This window comes from Centropristis striata, chromosome 11 (genome assembly GCF_030273125.1).
Source record: "Centropristis striata isolate RG_2023a ecotype Rhode Island chromosome 11, C.striata_1.0, whole genome shotgun sequence".
In the NCBI taxonomy this organism is placed as follows: domain Eukaryota; kingdom Metazoa; phylum Chordata; class Actinopteri; order Perciformes; family Serranidae; genus Centropristis; species Centropristis striata.
Window position 1 is genome coordinate 10,948,139 of NC_081527.1, and position 15,245 is coordinate 10,963,383.

General features: G+C 35.4%; 1 protein-coding gene across 1 annotated transcript; it reads left to right on the forward strand.

The window, feature by feature from the left end:
• Window positions 1–1,006: 1,006 nt before the first annotated feature.
• ccdc39 (coiled-coil domain containing 39) lies at window positions 1,007–14,729 on the forward strand. Its single transcript, XM_059344764.1, has 20 exons — window positions 1,007–1,188; window positions 2,266–2,385; window positions 2,511–2,657; window positions 2,734–2,892; window positions 3,012–3,104; window positions 4,156–4,284; window positions 4,439–4,630; window positions 4,751–4,854; window positions 4,944–5,076; window positions 6,202–6,396; window positions 6,528–6,692; window positions 7,545–7,682; window positions 8,790–8,998; window positions 9,183–9,306; window positions 9,774–9,933; window positions 10,081–10,187; window positions 11,298–11,438; window positions 11,541–11,720; window positions 12,082–12,170; window positions 14,159–14,729. Exons 1-20 carry the CDS (start codon window positions 1,090–1,092, stop codon window positions 14,343–14,345), a joined length of 2,871 nt encoding a protein of 956 aa, XP_059200747.1. The 5' UTR covers window positions 1,007–1,089; the 3' UTR covers window positions 14,346–14,729.
• The last annotated feature ends 516 nt before the right edge of the window (window positions 14,730–15,245 follow it).

A 15,245-nucleotide genomic window follows, 5' to 3' on the forward strand; every position in this document is an offset into this window, starting at 1 on the left:
GAAGTATGTCCATTTATATGCACCCTATACTAGGTTTGGGCTATTTGACTTGAAATTGATTTTTCCATGATATTTTCATTTATTGAAATGGTCTGTATTTTCCCTACTGGGGGTCAACTGAATTTGGGAAAGATACCGTCACAGTGTTAAAATTATCGCCGGCCACCTATGGTAAAATCGTCTACAACCTCAGTTGATCAGATCATGTGATTTTACCCCTTTAAGATCATCACTTCTTTGACAATTTGCCACATTCATAGGCATCAGATAAGAACCCAGCAAAGAAGAGCTAGAGGGAGATTGTTTAGTTATCAGTTTAGTTTATCAGTGTTTTATTGTTGACACTAATATTGGTAACATTTTATTTTGAAGGTGTCTACATAAGAGTGACATAAGCGTGTCATAAACATGACAAGGGATGTGTCATGAACATTAATGACACTTTGAAGTAACATTAATGCTCATGATAATTGCCATGTCATGTTTACGACACGTTCATGTCACTCTTATGTAGACACCTTCAAAATAAAGTGTTACCATATCTTGCTTAAGTCACAAAGGCATGTTCAAAAAAATTGCCTAAGTCATTTATTTCTCTTAAGTTACATACAAACAGTGTTATTACTATGCCAATAGCCATCCTGTGTAACATCCTTTTTAAGTGAAATGATCAATAAATGTCTTATGTTACACTTTTGGTGAAGTTTTTTGTGTTTCCTGCAAAACTTGAAAAAAATAGTTAGGCGATTATTTTAACAGGGTGACGATGTTTAATATAGAAATGTTGGCCTCTTAAAAGTATGTCCATTTATATGCACCCAATACTAGGTTGGGGCTATTCGACTTTAAATAGACTTTTCCATGATATTTTAATTTATTGAGATGGTCTGTATTTTCCCTACTGGGGGTCAACGCCTCCTTGTGGTGACGACATCAGAAGGCAGGTGGCGTCGTTGCCAAGGGCGACTGACAACAGACAGCGGTTAGCAACAGGAACAGCTGATATTAACTTAGCAGGTGAATTTAATGCAGCGGAAACAGTTATTACTTTGTTACTTCTCACAGCTTTAGTCAAACAGCCCAGGGGAAATGTCGAGCATCATGAATACAGTTTTATCTGACATGGGCTGGGACGAGCGCTTTGCTATCCCCGAACCTAACGCTGAAAACAAGGCTTTGATAGAAGAGGTGAGTGTGTAAGATTTGTGTTAGCAATGTGAACACAGCTAATACAGCTTATTTTATTAACGGAGTAACTAATAGTGCCGTGTGTTAACCTAATGTGCACAAACTAGTTGGGTGTGTGACACTTATTGGAAGTTATATATCGTTAGGTGCATGCACAGGCAAACTCCATAGCACGTAAGTGGTTTTCTTACAAAAAATCCAGCATGCAGAAGTTACAAGTTGCCTTCAATGATGCACTGAGAATTTTACTCAAGGTTCCCAGAGGAGGGAGTGCTCGTCAAATGTTTGTATCTGTAGGAGTTAGCACATTGAAAGCAATTTTAAGAAATTTGATGTTTAAATTTATGCAACGTCTGGATGAGTCCACCAACAGTATCATGGTGGTACTCTCAAACCCCTTTGTGAGCTGCTCCAGGTACACATCCAGACTGAGAGTACATTGGCTGAAATGTCTATATGTATTTTAATTATTGTATTTGTTTTTTTCCTTCTTTTTCTTGTTTGTTTTTATCTGTCCTGTCTGAATCTGGTAAATAAACTGAATTAAATTGAATTGAATTAGGGACCGTTACCATATATATCTTCTCAAGTGCAATTTTGCTTGAGTATTTCCCTTTTGTGCTACTTTATTACTATTCAGAGGGAAATATTGCACTTTTCACTGCACTACATTTATTCTATAACTTAAATTAGTTACTTTCTGGACCCAGATTACTGTAACCAACAAATATAACCAACAAATACATGATGATAATATTATAACATGGGGAACTAGGATAGGATGCATAGGAACTATTGCATAACTATTGCTGTACACTGCAACCATATTATAATAATTACACTATAAGCATCTAGAGTGCATGGCTCCAATAGCTTTGTTCACACGTTGAAAAGTTTTACATCAAAAAACAATGGGCAGCTGGCAAAGTGTTTCAGGTAAATGGTGAATCTGTTTGTGTGTCACAAGTAAGTTGTAGCATGTAGTGGTGGGCAAACCATGCAAGCCAAGAACAAACATGCTTCAGACTGTATGTCATATATGTTGTGCTTTTAATCTGATCACTTCCTCAACAACAGATTCGTAAAAAAGAGGCGGAGTTGGTGCAACTGGAACACAAACTTGAGAAAAACAAGGATAATAAGCAGTCAGTGACCGAATTCCTTAAAAATGCTAAACAAGAGCTGGACATTACTGAGGTAAGTATATCAGAATACCTTGTATATTTTTTTTGTGTCAGACAGGCATCTCTTCTGGTAATTGGGCTATAGTCACAGTGCCAGGATGTGTTACTAATTTCTCCCTTGATTTTTTCTGCACATAGGCTCTGTGCAAGGCAAAGGAAAGAGAAGAAGAGTTGGAAAAACACCTGACCGCCCTGGCAGAAAGAGAGGCAGGTCGCTTGGCACAGGAGATGGCTAAGATGGAGAATGACCATAGATCTTTAGCAGAGAGGAGGAACATCCTAGAGGTCTGTACCATCCATAGAAACAACTATAGCTGTTGTTGTTAAAATGTGGCACTTAACCCTTTATCCACACCCTCAGAACCATATCTTCAAGGCTAAACAGAAGCTAGAGGACTTTAGGCAACAGATGAACTGGGACCAGCAGACCATGGACGCCTTTTTAGAAGAGTCTGCACGCAAAGACGAGGACACGATGTCCATCATCAAGTATGCGCAGCAAGATGAGCAGAGGATCAAGGTGAGGAGAAAAGGGTTGGATTAAATAGGTATATACAGGCTGCTACGCCTTTTCTGTTTTCAACAAACTTAATTGTTGAAATCTATCCTGAGCTAACAGCTTTATATCTCCCAACATAGTCACTCACTCTGGCTATAGAGAAGAAGACACTGGAGGCCAATGAGAAGCGCAAAGTACTTGACAAAGAATTGACTGAGACTATTTCTGCACAGGTACTTTAATAAAACACTGCACATTCTGACTGTTTATGTGATGGAATAGGTATTCAGATACATTACTTAAGCAATAGCACTAATACTGTGTCTCCACTATTTAATTAAAAATATGTAAATATTATCAGCAAAATGTATAAGTATCCAAGTAAAAGTATTCATTGTAGGGTAGATATTCTTTACCAGTGGTTCTTATTATATATGAAGTTTTCAAATAAATATTAATATATAATGTATATATCTTTTTTTTTAAATAGATCTGTAGATGTTTAAGGTTGCATTAGGTGTGAGTACTTTATATACTGTTAGGTAGATTAATCTTCTATAAGATCATCATGTTTCTTACATTGATGTCCTGCAAAAAAACACATATCTCTAAAACGTGGTTATTTAAAGTGCAGCCTGCAGGCCAATGGTGGCCTTCAGAACTGTTTTGTGTGGCCATTGATTGCATGAAATGCCTGCATTATATATTGGACTTCTGCTGTCCATTTCAATAGTATAATGACTTATATTTAATATGCCATGTAGTACGTCAAACTGTGCCACCCTAACAAGTCTCTGTCATCAGTTTTAGTGCTGTTACAGTAAGTAAAGTCATCAAAACGTTGAGCATTGCTGGTCTAAAAGATCAGCTTTCATGAGCTCAGAAAAACAGCCCTGTTTTCAACTATGTGATGATGCATTTTCCAGCTGATGAAAAGGGTTTTTTAATAGTTTATTGAGCTTAAGATGTTGAAGATTTCTTGGAACACACAAAGAAACATTTCAGTTTATCACAAAATCATCAAATTTGGAGATACATGTTTTTTTTACTGTACAAAAAGGGTATGGAGAACTGTAATCTGAAAATTAACTAAAGCTGTCAAACAAATGTAATGAATGAAATAAAATAAAATAAAATAAAAGTGCTTAAGTAATATACTGTACAAGTACCTCAAGTTTTATTGCAGTGGTGGAATATACTAAGTTACATTCCACCATTGCATATTTTAAGATCTGATTGTGACAATGTCTATGAGAAAACACCTTTCTTCTGCTTTCCCAACAGATTGCTTTGGATAGAACTACAGAAAACTTGCAGCAGGCCCATCTGGAGACACAGCAGCTCATCCACCAGTGGGAAAACACCATCAAGCAGATGAAGCAACGAGACGCTGAGATGCAGCAGTGTGCTCTGGTAAAGTGACTCTCTGCTGATAAAAGACATGCTGACTCCAACTAAAGCATATAACCCTCTGAACAATAAAAGCCAACTGAATGTGAACTCACCCTGATTGGTACACCTAAGTAACAAGTATTTGTGTTCCTGTCTTGATTCTTTAATCATCCAGCACCTTGCCCAAGCCAACCACAACATCAGGGAAAGAAATGCCTCAGTTACAGAGAAAAAGCATTTGCTGGACACTCAGAGAAACAACAACAAGGAGAGTGAGAGGAAGATCACCATGGCCAACAGACAGGCGGTGAAGCTGCGGCAGGATTTGAAGGAGCAGGAGAATAACTGCAGGAGACTGAAGGATGAGGTCAACTTCTTAAAGTTTTTAAACTACCAAACTTTTTCCACTGGAAAAAACCCTGTTCACAAATATTTTGGTTGTGGGCATAGCTGAAAAGTGAGCGAATTGATCTCTTGTGTCTCACAGCTGGATAGTTGCAAAGGAACACTGGACAGAGCAACCTCTGACGTGGACTCTGAGACATCTAACATATCCAGACTGAAGAAAGACATCCAGGATAACAATGACAAGTCAGTGAAATCTGAGAACATGCGTCTGTTTCTAAATTACCACTCGAGCTTTAGTACACAAGCTCTGTCTGTATGTGTGTGTGTTGTAGACTCAAAAAGGCCCGGGCCTACAATGTTGCGCTGGAAGAGAAGCTGTGCGTTGTGACGGAGACTGCCCTCACCGAGGAGGAGAGAGCTGCACAGATGGACAACCTGCTCAAGGATGAAGAGCAGCAAATCAAGGTGAGCAGCCTCACAGTCCTCGACCTCAAGCTGTTTATTTGCTATTGTTGTACACATTGTGACTTTTTTTTTCTCTCCAGTTGTTAACCCAGCACCATTTTGCACCTTTTAATTATTGCTTTTGGACACAGCTTCTGTTTGTTGGTGTAGTCATGAATTTACAGCTCCACTAAAATTTGCTTAACAAATTATTACCCTGGATCACGCCTTTCAGGCAATATACAGGACTTTATACCCTGTGGTTGGTGGAGGTTGTTAGTTAAGAAATGCAATTAAACAAACAAACAAATAAATAAATAAATAAATATCTATTCCAATTAAATACATGCTGAAATGTATAAATACAGCAATTTATGTATAAATCAATATAAATACCAATATTTAAATAAGTTAATATATTTTAATAAAGTTTTATCGATAATAGAACTTTTGAAAGGACTACTTTTATTTTCAGGGGACTTTTACTTTATATTCCTTATTTATTTATTTATTTCAGTAAGCTTCTATTTTATAATTACACATATTTATGACTGGGGATTTTTATTTCATCATTCCATATTTATTTCAGGTGCTTTTATTTTATAATATCACATTTATTTATTTAAGGTAAGTTTTATTTATTATTTTAACTTTTTATTAATTTCTTTTTTGACACAAAAGTCCCCCTGTAATAGATAAAAGTGGAATTATGTAATAAAAAGTCTCCTGAAATAAACGAAAATAATATATCTGTATATGTATTGCCTCATTTATTTATTTATGATTTATTTCATAGCCATATTTATAAAATTTACAGGCATATTTCTTTTTCAATATTAACTTAAATGGCATTGTTAGCGCTGTACATGATGTGAGCTAGAGACACTATACAATCACTAAATATGCAAGCAAAAACATATTTCCTTGATATTATAATTTTTTCCTAAAAAAACCACTAGAATTGACTATCAATCAAAGATGAGACCATAAAATACTGTGTTACTAACTAAACAAACTCAAAACTAATTCAGAGAATTCAGAGGACTAAAAACGATAAAAGGATAAAAACGTGTTTTAGGAATCTGTTATAAATATAACAAAACAATTTGTGCTGTTTTACCATTAAAACCCTATTCTTTGCTTCAGGAGTTGGATGTCCAGCTAAGTGACTGCAGGGAGGAGCTTTTTCATCGTAAAGAGCATTTGCAGGCCCTCAAGACGAAAGAAAAGAACTCTGTCGCCCAGGTTTCGAGGAATAAATCCACCATCCACAACTTGGAGAGCCAGCTCAGAAAAATGGAGAAGGAATTGATGAGACAGCAGTTGATCGCGAGTTCACAGGCACGCTCACCATAAAACACACACAATTGTGACTATTTACCATGAAACTACCCAGCATTCCTCAGTCTGCTGCTAGACTCAGCAATACCAGAACATTCTGATTTTCATTTTTATTTCTCTGCATTGTATAGGAGACCCAAATCGCTGAACTGGGTAGAAAACTGGCACAGCTGCAGGGTGACGTTCACTCAGATGAAAAAGAAATCCTCGACTTAAAGATCTCTGAGCTGACCAAAGCCCTGGAAGAGAAGAAGGAGACGGCCAACAAGCTTACCAACACACTCAGGGAGTCTGAGGTCAGTATGATTGCTTGTCACCATACTACTCTGCATTCAATGTCGTACAGTATTTCTCTCAATATCGTACAGTATTTCTCAATATTGACAGTATTTTTTCAATGTTGACAGTATTTTTTCAATACTTTACAGTATTTCTCAATATCGTACAGTATTTTTTCAATATTTAACAGTATTTTTTTCAATATTCTACAGTATTTACCAATATCACACAGTATTTCTCAATATTGTACAGTATTTACCAATATTGTACAGTATTTTTTTCAATATTGTACAGTATTTCCCACTATCGTACAGTATTTCTTAAAATCGTACAGTATTTCTCAATATCGTACAGTATTTTTTCAATATTGTACAGTATTTTTTCAATATTGTATAGTATTTCCCAATATGTGCAGTATTTCTCAATATCTTACAGTATTTTTTAATATCATACAGAATTTTTTCAATATCGTACAGTATTTTTTCAATATAATACAGTATTCCCAATATCGTACAGTATTTCTCAATATCGTACAGTATTTTTTCAATATTGTATAGTATTTCCCAATATGTGCAGTATTTCTCAATATCGTACAGTATTTCTTCAATATTGTATATTATTTACTTTATTCTATTCTGTTTAATTGTATTGGTGTTGTGCTGCTGCAATAAATAAATAAATAAATAAATAAATAAACTTATTAATAAAGTTCTATCTATCTATCTATCTATCTATCTATCTATCTATCTATCTATCTATCTATCTGTATGTCTGCCTGTCTGTCTGTCTGTCTGTCTATCTGTCTGTCTATTTTCACCCACTGTACAACCAAAATATCTCAATTTCATGTGCATCTATGTCTCCGACAGGATGATATTCGCTATTTGAGGAAAGACATGGAGAAGTCAGCGACCCAAAAGAGAGGTCTGACGGAGAAGGTGGAGGAGCTCTTGCTTCTCGGTAACACCAATGAAAAGGAGCTGAAGAGTCTCAGGCTCAGGAAACAGGTAACAGAGTCATGAACATGTGGAGGTTCTGTGTTCAAACTATGCTAGAACATTTAAATTGAGTTTCTTTTCACTAAATTTGATTCAAGGTTAGATCTCACTTTGGAAGGTCATTCTTCATATCGCTGAAATAATAATTGGTTTGCAGAAATTTGAATTAAAAGTCATTAACTAAGGAATGTAACTGCCAAGCAGTAATATTTTCTAGTTTTTTATTGGATCTGCATGGTTGTTTTTTTTTTCTAGTGTCCACTTTGTTATTATTATATATTGTTTGTTTTTAAGTCAGAGATGGAAAAAACAATGAAAAAGGAATTTATTAAGTAAAATTACAAAACATTTAGTAGTCACAGCCACTTATTTGTAAAAGGTTATTTTTTATTCTTCTCTTTTCTTATACGATAAAAAAATATTAGTTATAAGTAAAATAAGTAATATTTATTTTAATTTTAAGATATCATCACAGTTTTCAGGTGACCCACTCAACAGTCCCAACACGTAATCTCAGCTTAGAAAGGTATTTAGGTAACACTTTACAATAAGGGTCCCTTAATTAACGTTAGTTAGTGCATTATTAAGAATTAATTAACTGTTTAATAATACATGAAAAATCATTATTATGTATTAGTTAGCATTAGGTAACACATTAGTTAATGTATTAATAAGCAGTTAGTTAATGCTTACTACTCAAAGTTAGTTAATACATTATTAAGCATTAATAAAGGTTGAATAATGTAATTAGTTATCATTAAGTATGCAGTAATCAGCATTAAGTTACACATTAGTTAATATATTAGTAAGTCGTTAATAATGTCTCTAGTAATCATTTACTAATGGTGTTTATTTGGATAGAAAATAGAAAAATAGAAAATATTCACATATGAGAAGCAGGAATGTGCAAATGTTTGGCATTTTTAACTCAAGATTCACAGGCTTTAGGAATTGCAACATCATTAGAGAGAGTGTAACTGAAAGGTACTTCTACTTGGAGGCTACATCTACTTCTGTGTTTTTTACACAATAATTCAGCAGACATTATGCCATGTATCTGAATATGAGCACCATCTGCACACAGAACAAACCTCTGAACTGTGTTGATTCCATTAGGACAACATGGTGGATCACAACATCTTGAAGTCAGAGGTCAAACGTAAGAGGGATCTGCTGTACAACAAGGAGGGCAATGTGCTGTCTCTGGAGAAAAGGAAGCTGGAGCTGCAGAAAGCCATAAAGGACAGGGAGGAAGAGGTCAAGGTCTTCAGAGAAATGCTCAGCCAGCAGCTCAAAATCAGCGAGCAGGAGAGACAGAAACTCAGGTAAAAAATAAACAGCTGTGACCCCATATCTCACTTTTTTGCTGCCTTTGCACATCTGGCTGAGTACTGTCTGTATGGTCAAATAGATACAATGCTGCAATCAGTTGTTCTTGCATGACTGTGAGACTTTGAGACTTTACATAAATAAAAAGATCACTTTATTAAGCTATTAATTCTGTGACAGTGCTGAACTGAATGAGAAACTGTCCAAGATCGACATGATGAAGAAACGCTTCGAGATCGTGATGCTTTCGCTGGCGGCTCCTGACGGGGAAGAGGAGAAATCGCAGGCTTATTACATCACAAAGGTTAGAGGTCTTTAAACGCACCATCCTGTTACATATATATATACAGGTGCATCTCAATAAATTTGAATATCATATTAAAGTTTATTTATGTAAGTAATTCAATGCAAAAAGTGGAAATAACACATTATATAGATCCATTACACACAGAATGAAACATTTCATGTCTTAATTTATTTAATGTCTTCTCATTTTAATGATTATGGCTTACATTTAATTAAGACTTAAAATAAAGTGTCTCAAAAAAAATTAATATTACAAAAGACAATTTTAAAAAGTGTGTTTAATATGGAAATGCTGGCCTCTGAAAAGTATGTCCATCTTTATGCACTCAATACTTGGTTGGGGCTATTTGACATATTCTAATGTATTGAGATGCACCTGTAAAGTTTGCTGAAGTTTAACAAGGTTAGATTTGCTCCTGCAGTGTGCACCAGCACTTTGAATCACTGCTGTGTGCTTTTCATCAGGCTGCACAAGAGAAAGAGGAGCTCAAGCGGAAGGGAGACTCTCTGGATGCTAAAATACGCAAGACAGAGTTGGAGAATCGAGCTCTGGAGAACACCGTCCAGTTGTTTAACAACAGTAACTCAGCATTTCGAAAATCCCTCAACAAAGTCAACGAGTCCAGTACGTATGACTGAATGATAATGAATCAGCAGCACAATCTTATCTAGGATCACCAGCAGGAAGTGTTTTGTGTGTTTTTTATTGTCGTCTGCTAAAATCAATAGAGCAGCTATCATTGATAAGTAATTCACAGTGTTTTATTTTCAGGTCCGGAGCACCAGGAAAAACTGAAGCTAGAAGAGCAGTTGAGGGCAGTTGAGGAAACACTGAAGTATAAGAAAAGACAAGTCCAAGAGCTCCAACAGGATTTACAGGTTTTTCTTAATTCATCAGAGTTTGTTCCTGTTTACTAAATTTCTCATCTCAAATCAGTCAAATATCCAATTACAATATTGAGGATACTAATCCAGATGTCGGCCTACAGTTTAAACATGCTATTGTCTGTTGTTGACAATGCCACATTTCTTGTCTACTCTGCATTTATTACAGTTCTGATTCCAAAAAGTTGGGATGCTGTGCATAAATATAAATTAAAACAGAATGAATGAATCAAATTCAGAATGACTGAATATACAGTCATGGAAAAAAATATTAGACCACCCTTGTTTCCTCTAATTTCTTGTTCATTTTAATGCCTGGTTCAACTAAAGGTACATTTGTTGGGACAAATATAATGATAACAAAAAAAATAGCTCATAAGAGTTTAATTTAAGAGCTGATACCTAGCCATTTTCCATGGTTTTCTTGATAATGATTTTGGCTATTATCAATTATTTAAGTACACTAAAATACAATAGAATAAAATACTGAGGCAGAATAAATAAAAACAACAACAGAAAAAAAACACAGAATACAACAAGGACACTTAAGAAGTAAAAAAAAAAGATAAGCTGGTAGGTAAGGTACAGTGGCAAGATGATGGTAATTATACTGATGATATGATGGTAATAATAGAATTGTGACTAGACAGTATATGATAATAGTACAGTAATACTCATAATAAGACCAGTATAATAATTATATATATATATATATTACCGGCATTATATATGTATATAAATACTTGACTATACAAGGGGCTATACAACAGGGCTTTTACTTGTAACAAAGCCTTTTTAAAACACGTTACCTTTCCACTGTATACTGTTGGGAATAATCTTTGACATTTTCTGCTTCTTTCAGTATGTACAGTATGTAAAGCATGCTCTCTTATCCCCATCTGTCCTACTCTGCTATATAATACAAGTAGTTTGTTGTATTATTTAGCTGCGTCCCTGCGAGAGTATTGAGTCGCCAATAAACTCACTCAACAACTCTTTCTATTTAAGTCATGCGGTAAAGTTGACCTGGCATGGATCCACCTCTGTGTCTTTCTTTTGTTTGCTTATTTGTGTCTGTGTGCCGCTCTCCGTTTCCATTTCCAGGACATGAACAATACCCTGGAGAGTCTGCTGCAAGAAGAACAGGTGGAGAAAGATAAGATAGAGCACAAACAGTCACTCATCAGTAAACTGAACAAAGAAATCTCTTCCCAGCAGGAGAAGGTTAACAGAGCCACTAAGCAGGTTTGATGTTCCACTTTCTGTAAACACTGGCAGTCGGTAGTGAGGGATGTTGAAAACAAACATTTATTAACAGTCACCATAATGCCTCTGTGTCTCCTATAGTGCTCTAAGCTGACCAAAGAGATCCGCTCAGCAAAAAACACACAAACTGAGACTTTTGAGGAGAAGGACATCAAGCTGAGGGAGCTGAAAGAATTCAATAAGAGTATCAACAAGATGCTGAATGAGGCCATGGAGGACAAACCTGAGCTCAGACCGGTGTTGGACAAATACTTCCTGCAGGTAACAAAACACTGGCAGTGTGTTGTATTTGTATTTAGAGGATTAATTAGGAATTAAGAAATAGGCTTCCTTTTACCGTAATTTTTTTTTTCAACTCTCTTTATTAATTTTCTCATTTTGAACATAAAACATAACAGTCACACATCCACGATACACATTTACACGTACACAATCACATATAAGTTTCGTTTAAATTATATTAACTAATATATCTCAGTATGAAAAAAACAGATAAAGGGGGTTACTTTAAGAAACAAGATTATACTTATATATATTAATATACCCAGACCCTTTTACCGTAATATATGTGATTTATGGAGTTACAAAAACAAATGTGTCTTAACATTTTTTTTTCTCTCAGGCCAATATGTCACTTCCATCTCCGTCTTCCACTCCGTCAAGCAATCGGAGCTCCAAGACCAGCTCCTCCCGCAGCTCTGCCTCTCTCAGGTCACATTTCATTGATTCTTGTAATGATAGTAATAACTTTATTTATATAGCACCTTTTACAAACAGCAGCTTACAAAGTGCTTCGACAGAGAGCAATTAATCACAACGAGAATGATGTCATAAGGCTAAAACCAATTCTTACATTAAAAGAAAAACAATTTCAGACAGGGCAGGAACAATCACAACACATTCTCAGATACACATAAAATAAAAGGTAAAAGGAATAAAAAATAAAAAAGTGAAGAAGTAAAAAGGAGTAGTAAAATAGAAAGCATCACATAAAAGCAAGTCGATAAAAGTGGGTTTTAAGACGTGATTTAAAAGAAGTTAAACATATATTATCTTACATTTACACATTAAAATGTCTAAAGATGACCAGACCTATGATAAATGTTGGAATTTATTCAAGGTAATGGTGTGTTTAATTTGGCGTCTATCAATGGATTCATATAACATTTATCCCCTCTAGTTGCTGGAACTTTTTGATGACAATGTCACATAATTATACTATATATAATTATAGTAACAGTAAAACAGCATTTATTCTTATAATTTATTCTGCCACACACCATAATTGTTTTTGTTTATTGCTGCCATTTGCAACACAGCAATCCAGTAGACTTAAAATATTTGTTTGATATTTCATAATTGATCCAGCTTTCTACGGGCTACTATGAGTGGCTCATGGTAGCCACAAAGCTAACGCGTACACTAAACTTATAATGTTACAACAACTCACACATAAGGTCATTTTTAGCATGATAGTTCTGACCCAAAGATGACGGTGCTGGGCTTCCCCACAATTTAATTTACTACATAATGTTAGCTACGACAGCTGTGTAGGTGGTTTACTCATTAAATGGTAAATTCTCAAGTTAACATCATGTTAGTCAATGCTACGTGTGGCTATTTCATTAGAATTAAATGACATAATGTGAATAAATGTGACTAAATAAAAGAGAATAAAACATTACCTTGTCCGTAAAAACATTATTTCTGCCTGAATCATGTTAGATACATTTTTGTCTGCAATGGTTGTTGTTTTACAATGGAGACAACAACTCCCATGCTACTTTACAGCGACATAAAAATCCATCTTTTTGTTATTGTTTTGAACGGGAGACCCCTTAAGGCAGAAATTACACACTGTGTTTTTAATAAAACCTCTTCTCTAGAAAGGGTGACAGTGGAGGTTAGAGAAATAGTGAAGGCGTATTGTCAGATGATCATGATTCTGAACTATTTAGACTACCACAAAAGCATGCATGAGGAAAACAATTGAATACTGCTCTTGTCATTGCACTGTTTTTCTCCACTGGTTGAGAAGTATTCCTAATCTTTATCTGTATGAATACACCTTTAAAATATGTCACCCTGTGTACTTGTCATGTTAAAGATCGGAGACTCGATTATGCCGCTCTTCCTGTGTATCTTACGATTGCTTAATGCTCAGTGTTCCCCGGACTAATACTGAATTTGGAAAAACTGCTTTCAATTTTTCTGCTGCATCTATCTGGAACATCTTACAACATTCGTGATTTGATTTGATTGTCTTTATTTCGAACATGCAAGCAATAAAAAAACAAGTTTAAATATTACTAGATGAATAAATAAAAAACGAAACAAAAAAGCAAAAAAATTAAAAAAACAGTCACTTTCTACATGCTTTAAAGGGGGTAGGAGGAAGTAAAAAAACGTATCTAGTCCTACCCCTCCTACCACATTCACTCAAACTCCACACAATTATAACTATGGGCCAGTTCAAAACTATGATAATCAATAACTCTGCTTTTCACTGTAACAGTTTTTAATGTTTTTGCATGTGTTTTGTCTGTACTGTTTCGTGTTTTCTCTGTACTCTGTTTTGTGTTTTCTCTGTACTCTCGACATCATTGCAAATGAGGGGTTGCCCTCAATGATTCCCCGAGAAAATAAATAGAGGATAAATGAAAATGAAATCTTTATGTTGTCCTCTCTCTGCGCTGTAGGTCTCCTGCATCCTCAGCCAGCAGCAGCCCCAGGACCTCTGCACTCCACTCCCCCCTGATGAAGACTGTTCAAATGGGCTTGGATCTGACCGTGACCTCCCCTCCTCTCACCACCTCCAGACGCTCCAGCTCTGCCAGCAGCAGCAGCAGCAGCAACAGCAGCAGCAGGAAGTTAAAGAATCCATAGTGACGGCTGGTTTATTATCGTTCCTTATTTACTGATGTGGATAAAGAACAATAGAAAGAGGATTCAAGTTACTTATAGTTTGTTATAGTTGCACAGAATAACTGTCTCATCACACAATGGATACAACTCTAAAATGTGCTTTCAAAGTTGTAAAAATATGTTCATGATGTTTTTGGTGTCTTAATGTATTTTAGTGCATTAAAAAGTCTGTTATTGATCATTTTAGTATTATCCTTAAATCTATTTGATTCATTCCACTTAGTTATTATATTTATTCATGTAAATGTGATCTAAAGGAAAACTTGATTATCACAAAAATATGAGATCTGCTGTCAATGTGTAGGAAGATAGAATATAGTTTGAGAAAAATCTAAAACCTTTTCCTTTTTATAGTACAAAAAAAGGAAGATCCTTGTTTTTTTTCTTTCCTGTTTTTGGGTTAGAAATATAACTGACACAAAGACATCTCAATAAAATATAGCAAAGTAAATCTGAGTGCATCAGAATGTGCTGCACGCGTTGTTTTTTGTTTTATTTTTAGGGGATGTTTAACTTTAAATATTGTCGAGAAAGAAAATGACAAATCACAACCTGAGAGACCACATACCTGACAGACTCAGCATGGTGAGCTTCTTTCTCATGTTTCATTGAACAGGACAGGTTTTGTATTGACCTTTGTAATGTGCCTAAGTTTCTCCACCCCACTCTTTCTCAACCAATTGTTGTTTATAGCCACACCCCTGAATCATGCAACACTTCCTTGTACAGAAGAAAAGTATGCAGACACACTGTGGGAACTCATTGGACACTTTCCCACAGCAGAGTTCACTCTTATCTGTGGATCAAAGCTTCAACATGCTGCTGTTAATACTTTTTGCAGGATATTTGGCCTCATGTGCT

Excerpts from the sequence above, each read along its gene's own strand:
- ccdc39 (XM_059344764.1), top strand. The coding sequence starts at position 1,090 with ATGTCGAGCATCATGAATACAGTTTTATCTGACATGGGCTGGGACGAG. Across the intron at positions 6,693-7,544 it reads ACACACTCAGGGAGTCTGAG|GATGATATTCGCTATTTGAG; the intron begins GTCAGTATGATT and ends TGTCTCCGACAG. Across the intron at positions 11,721-12,081 it reads TGGACAAATACTTCCTGCAG|GCCAATATGTCACTTCCATC; the intron begins GTAACAAAACAC and ends TTTTTCTCTCAG.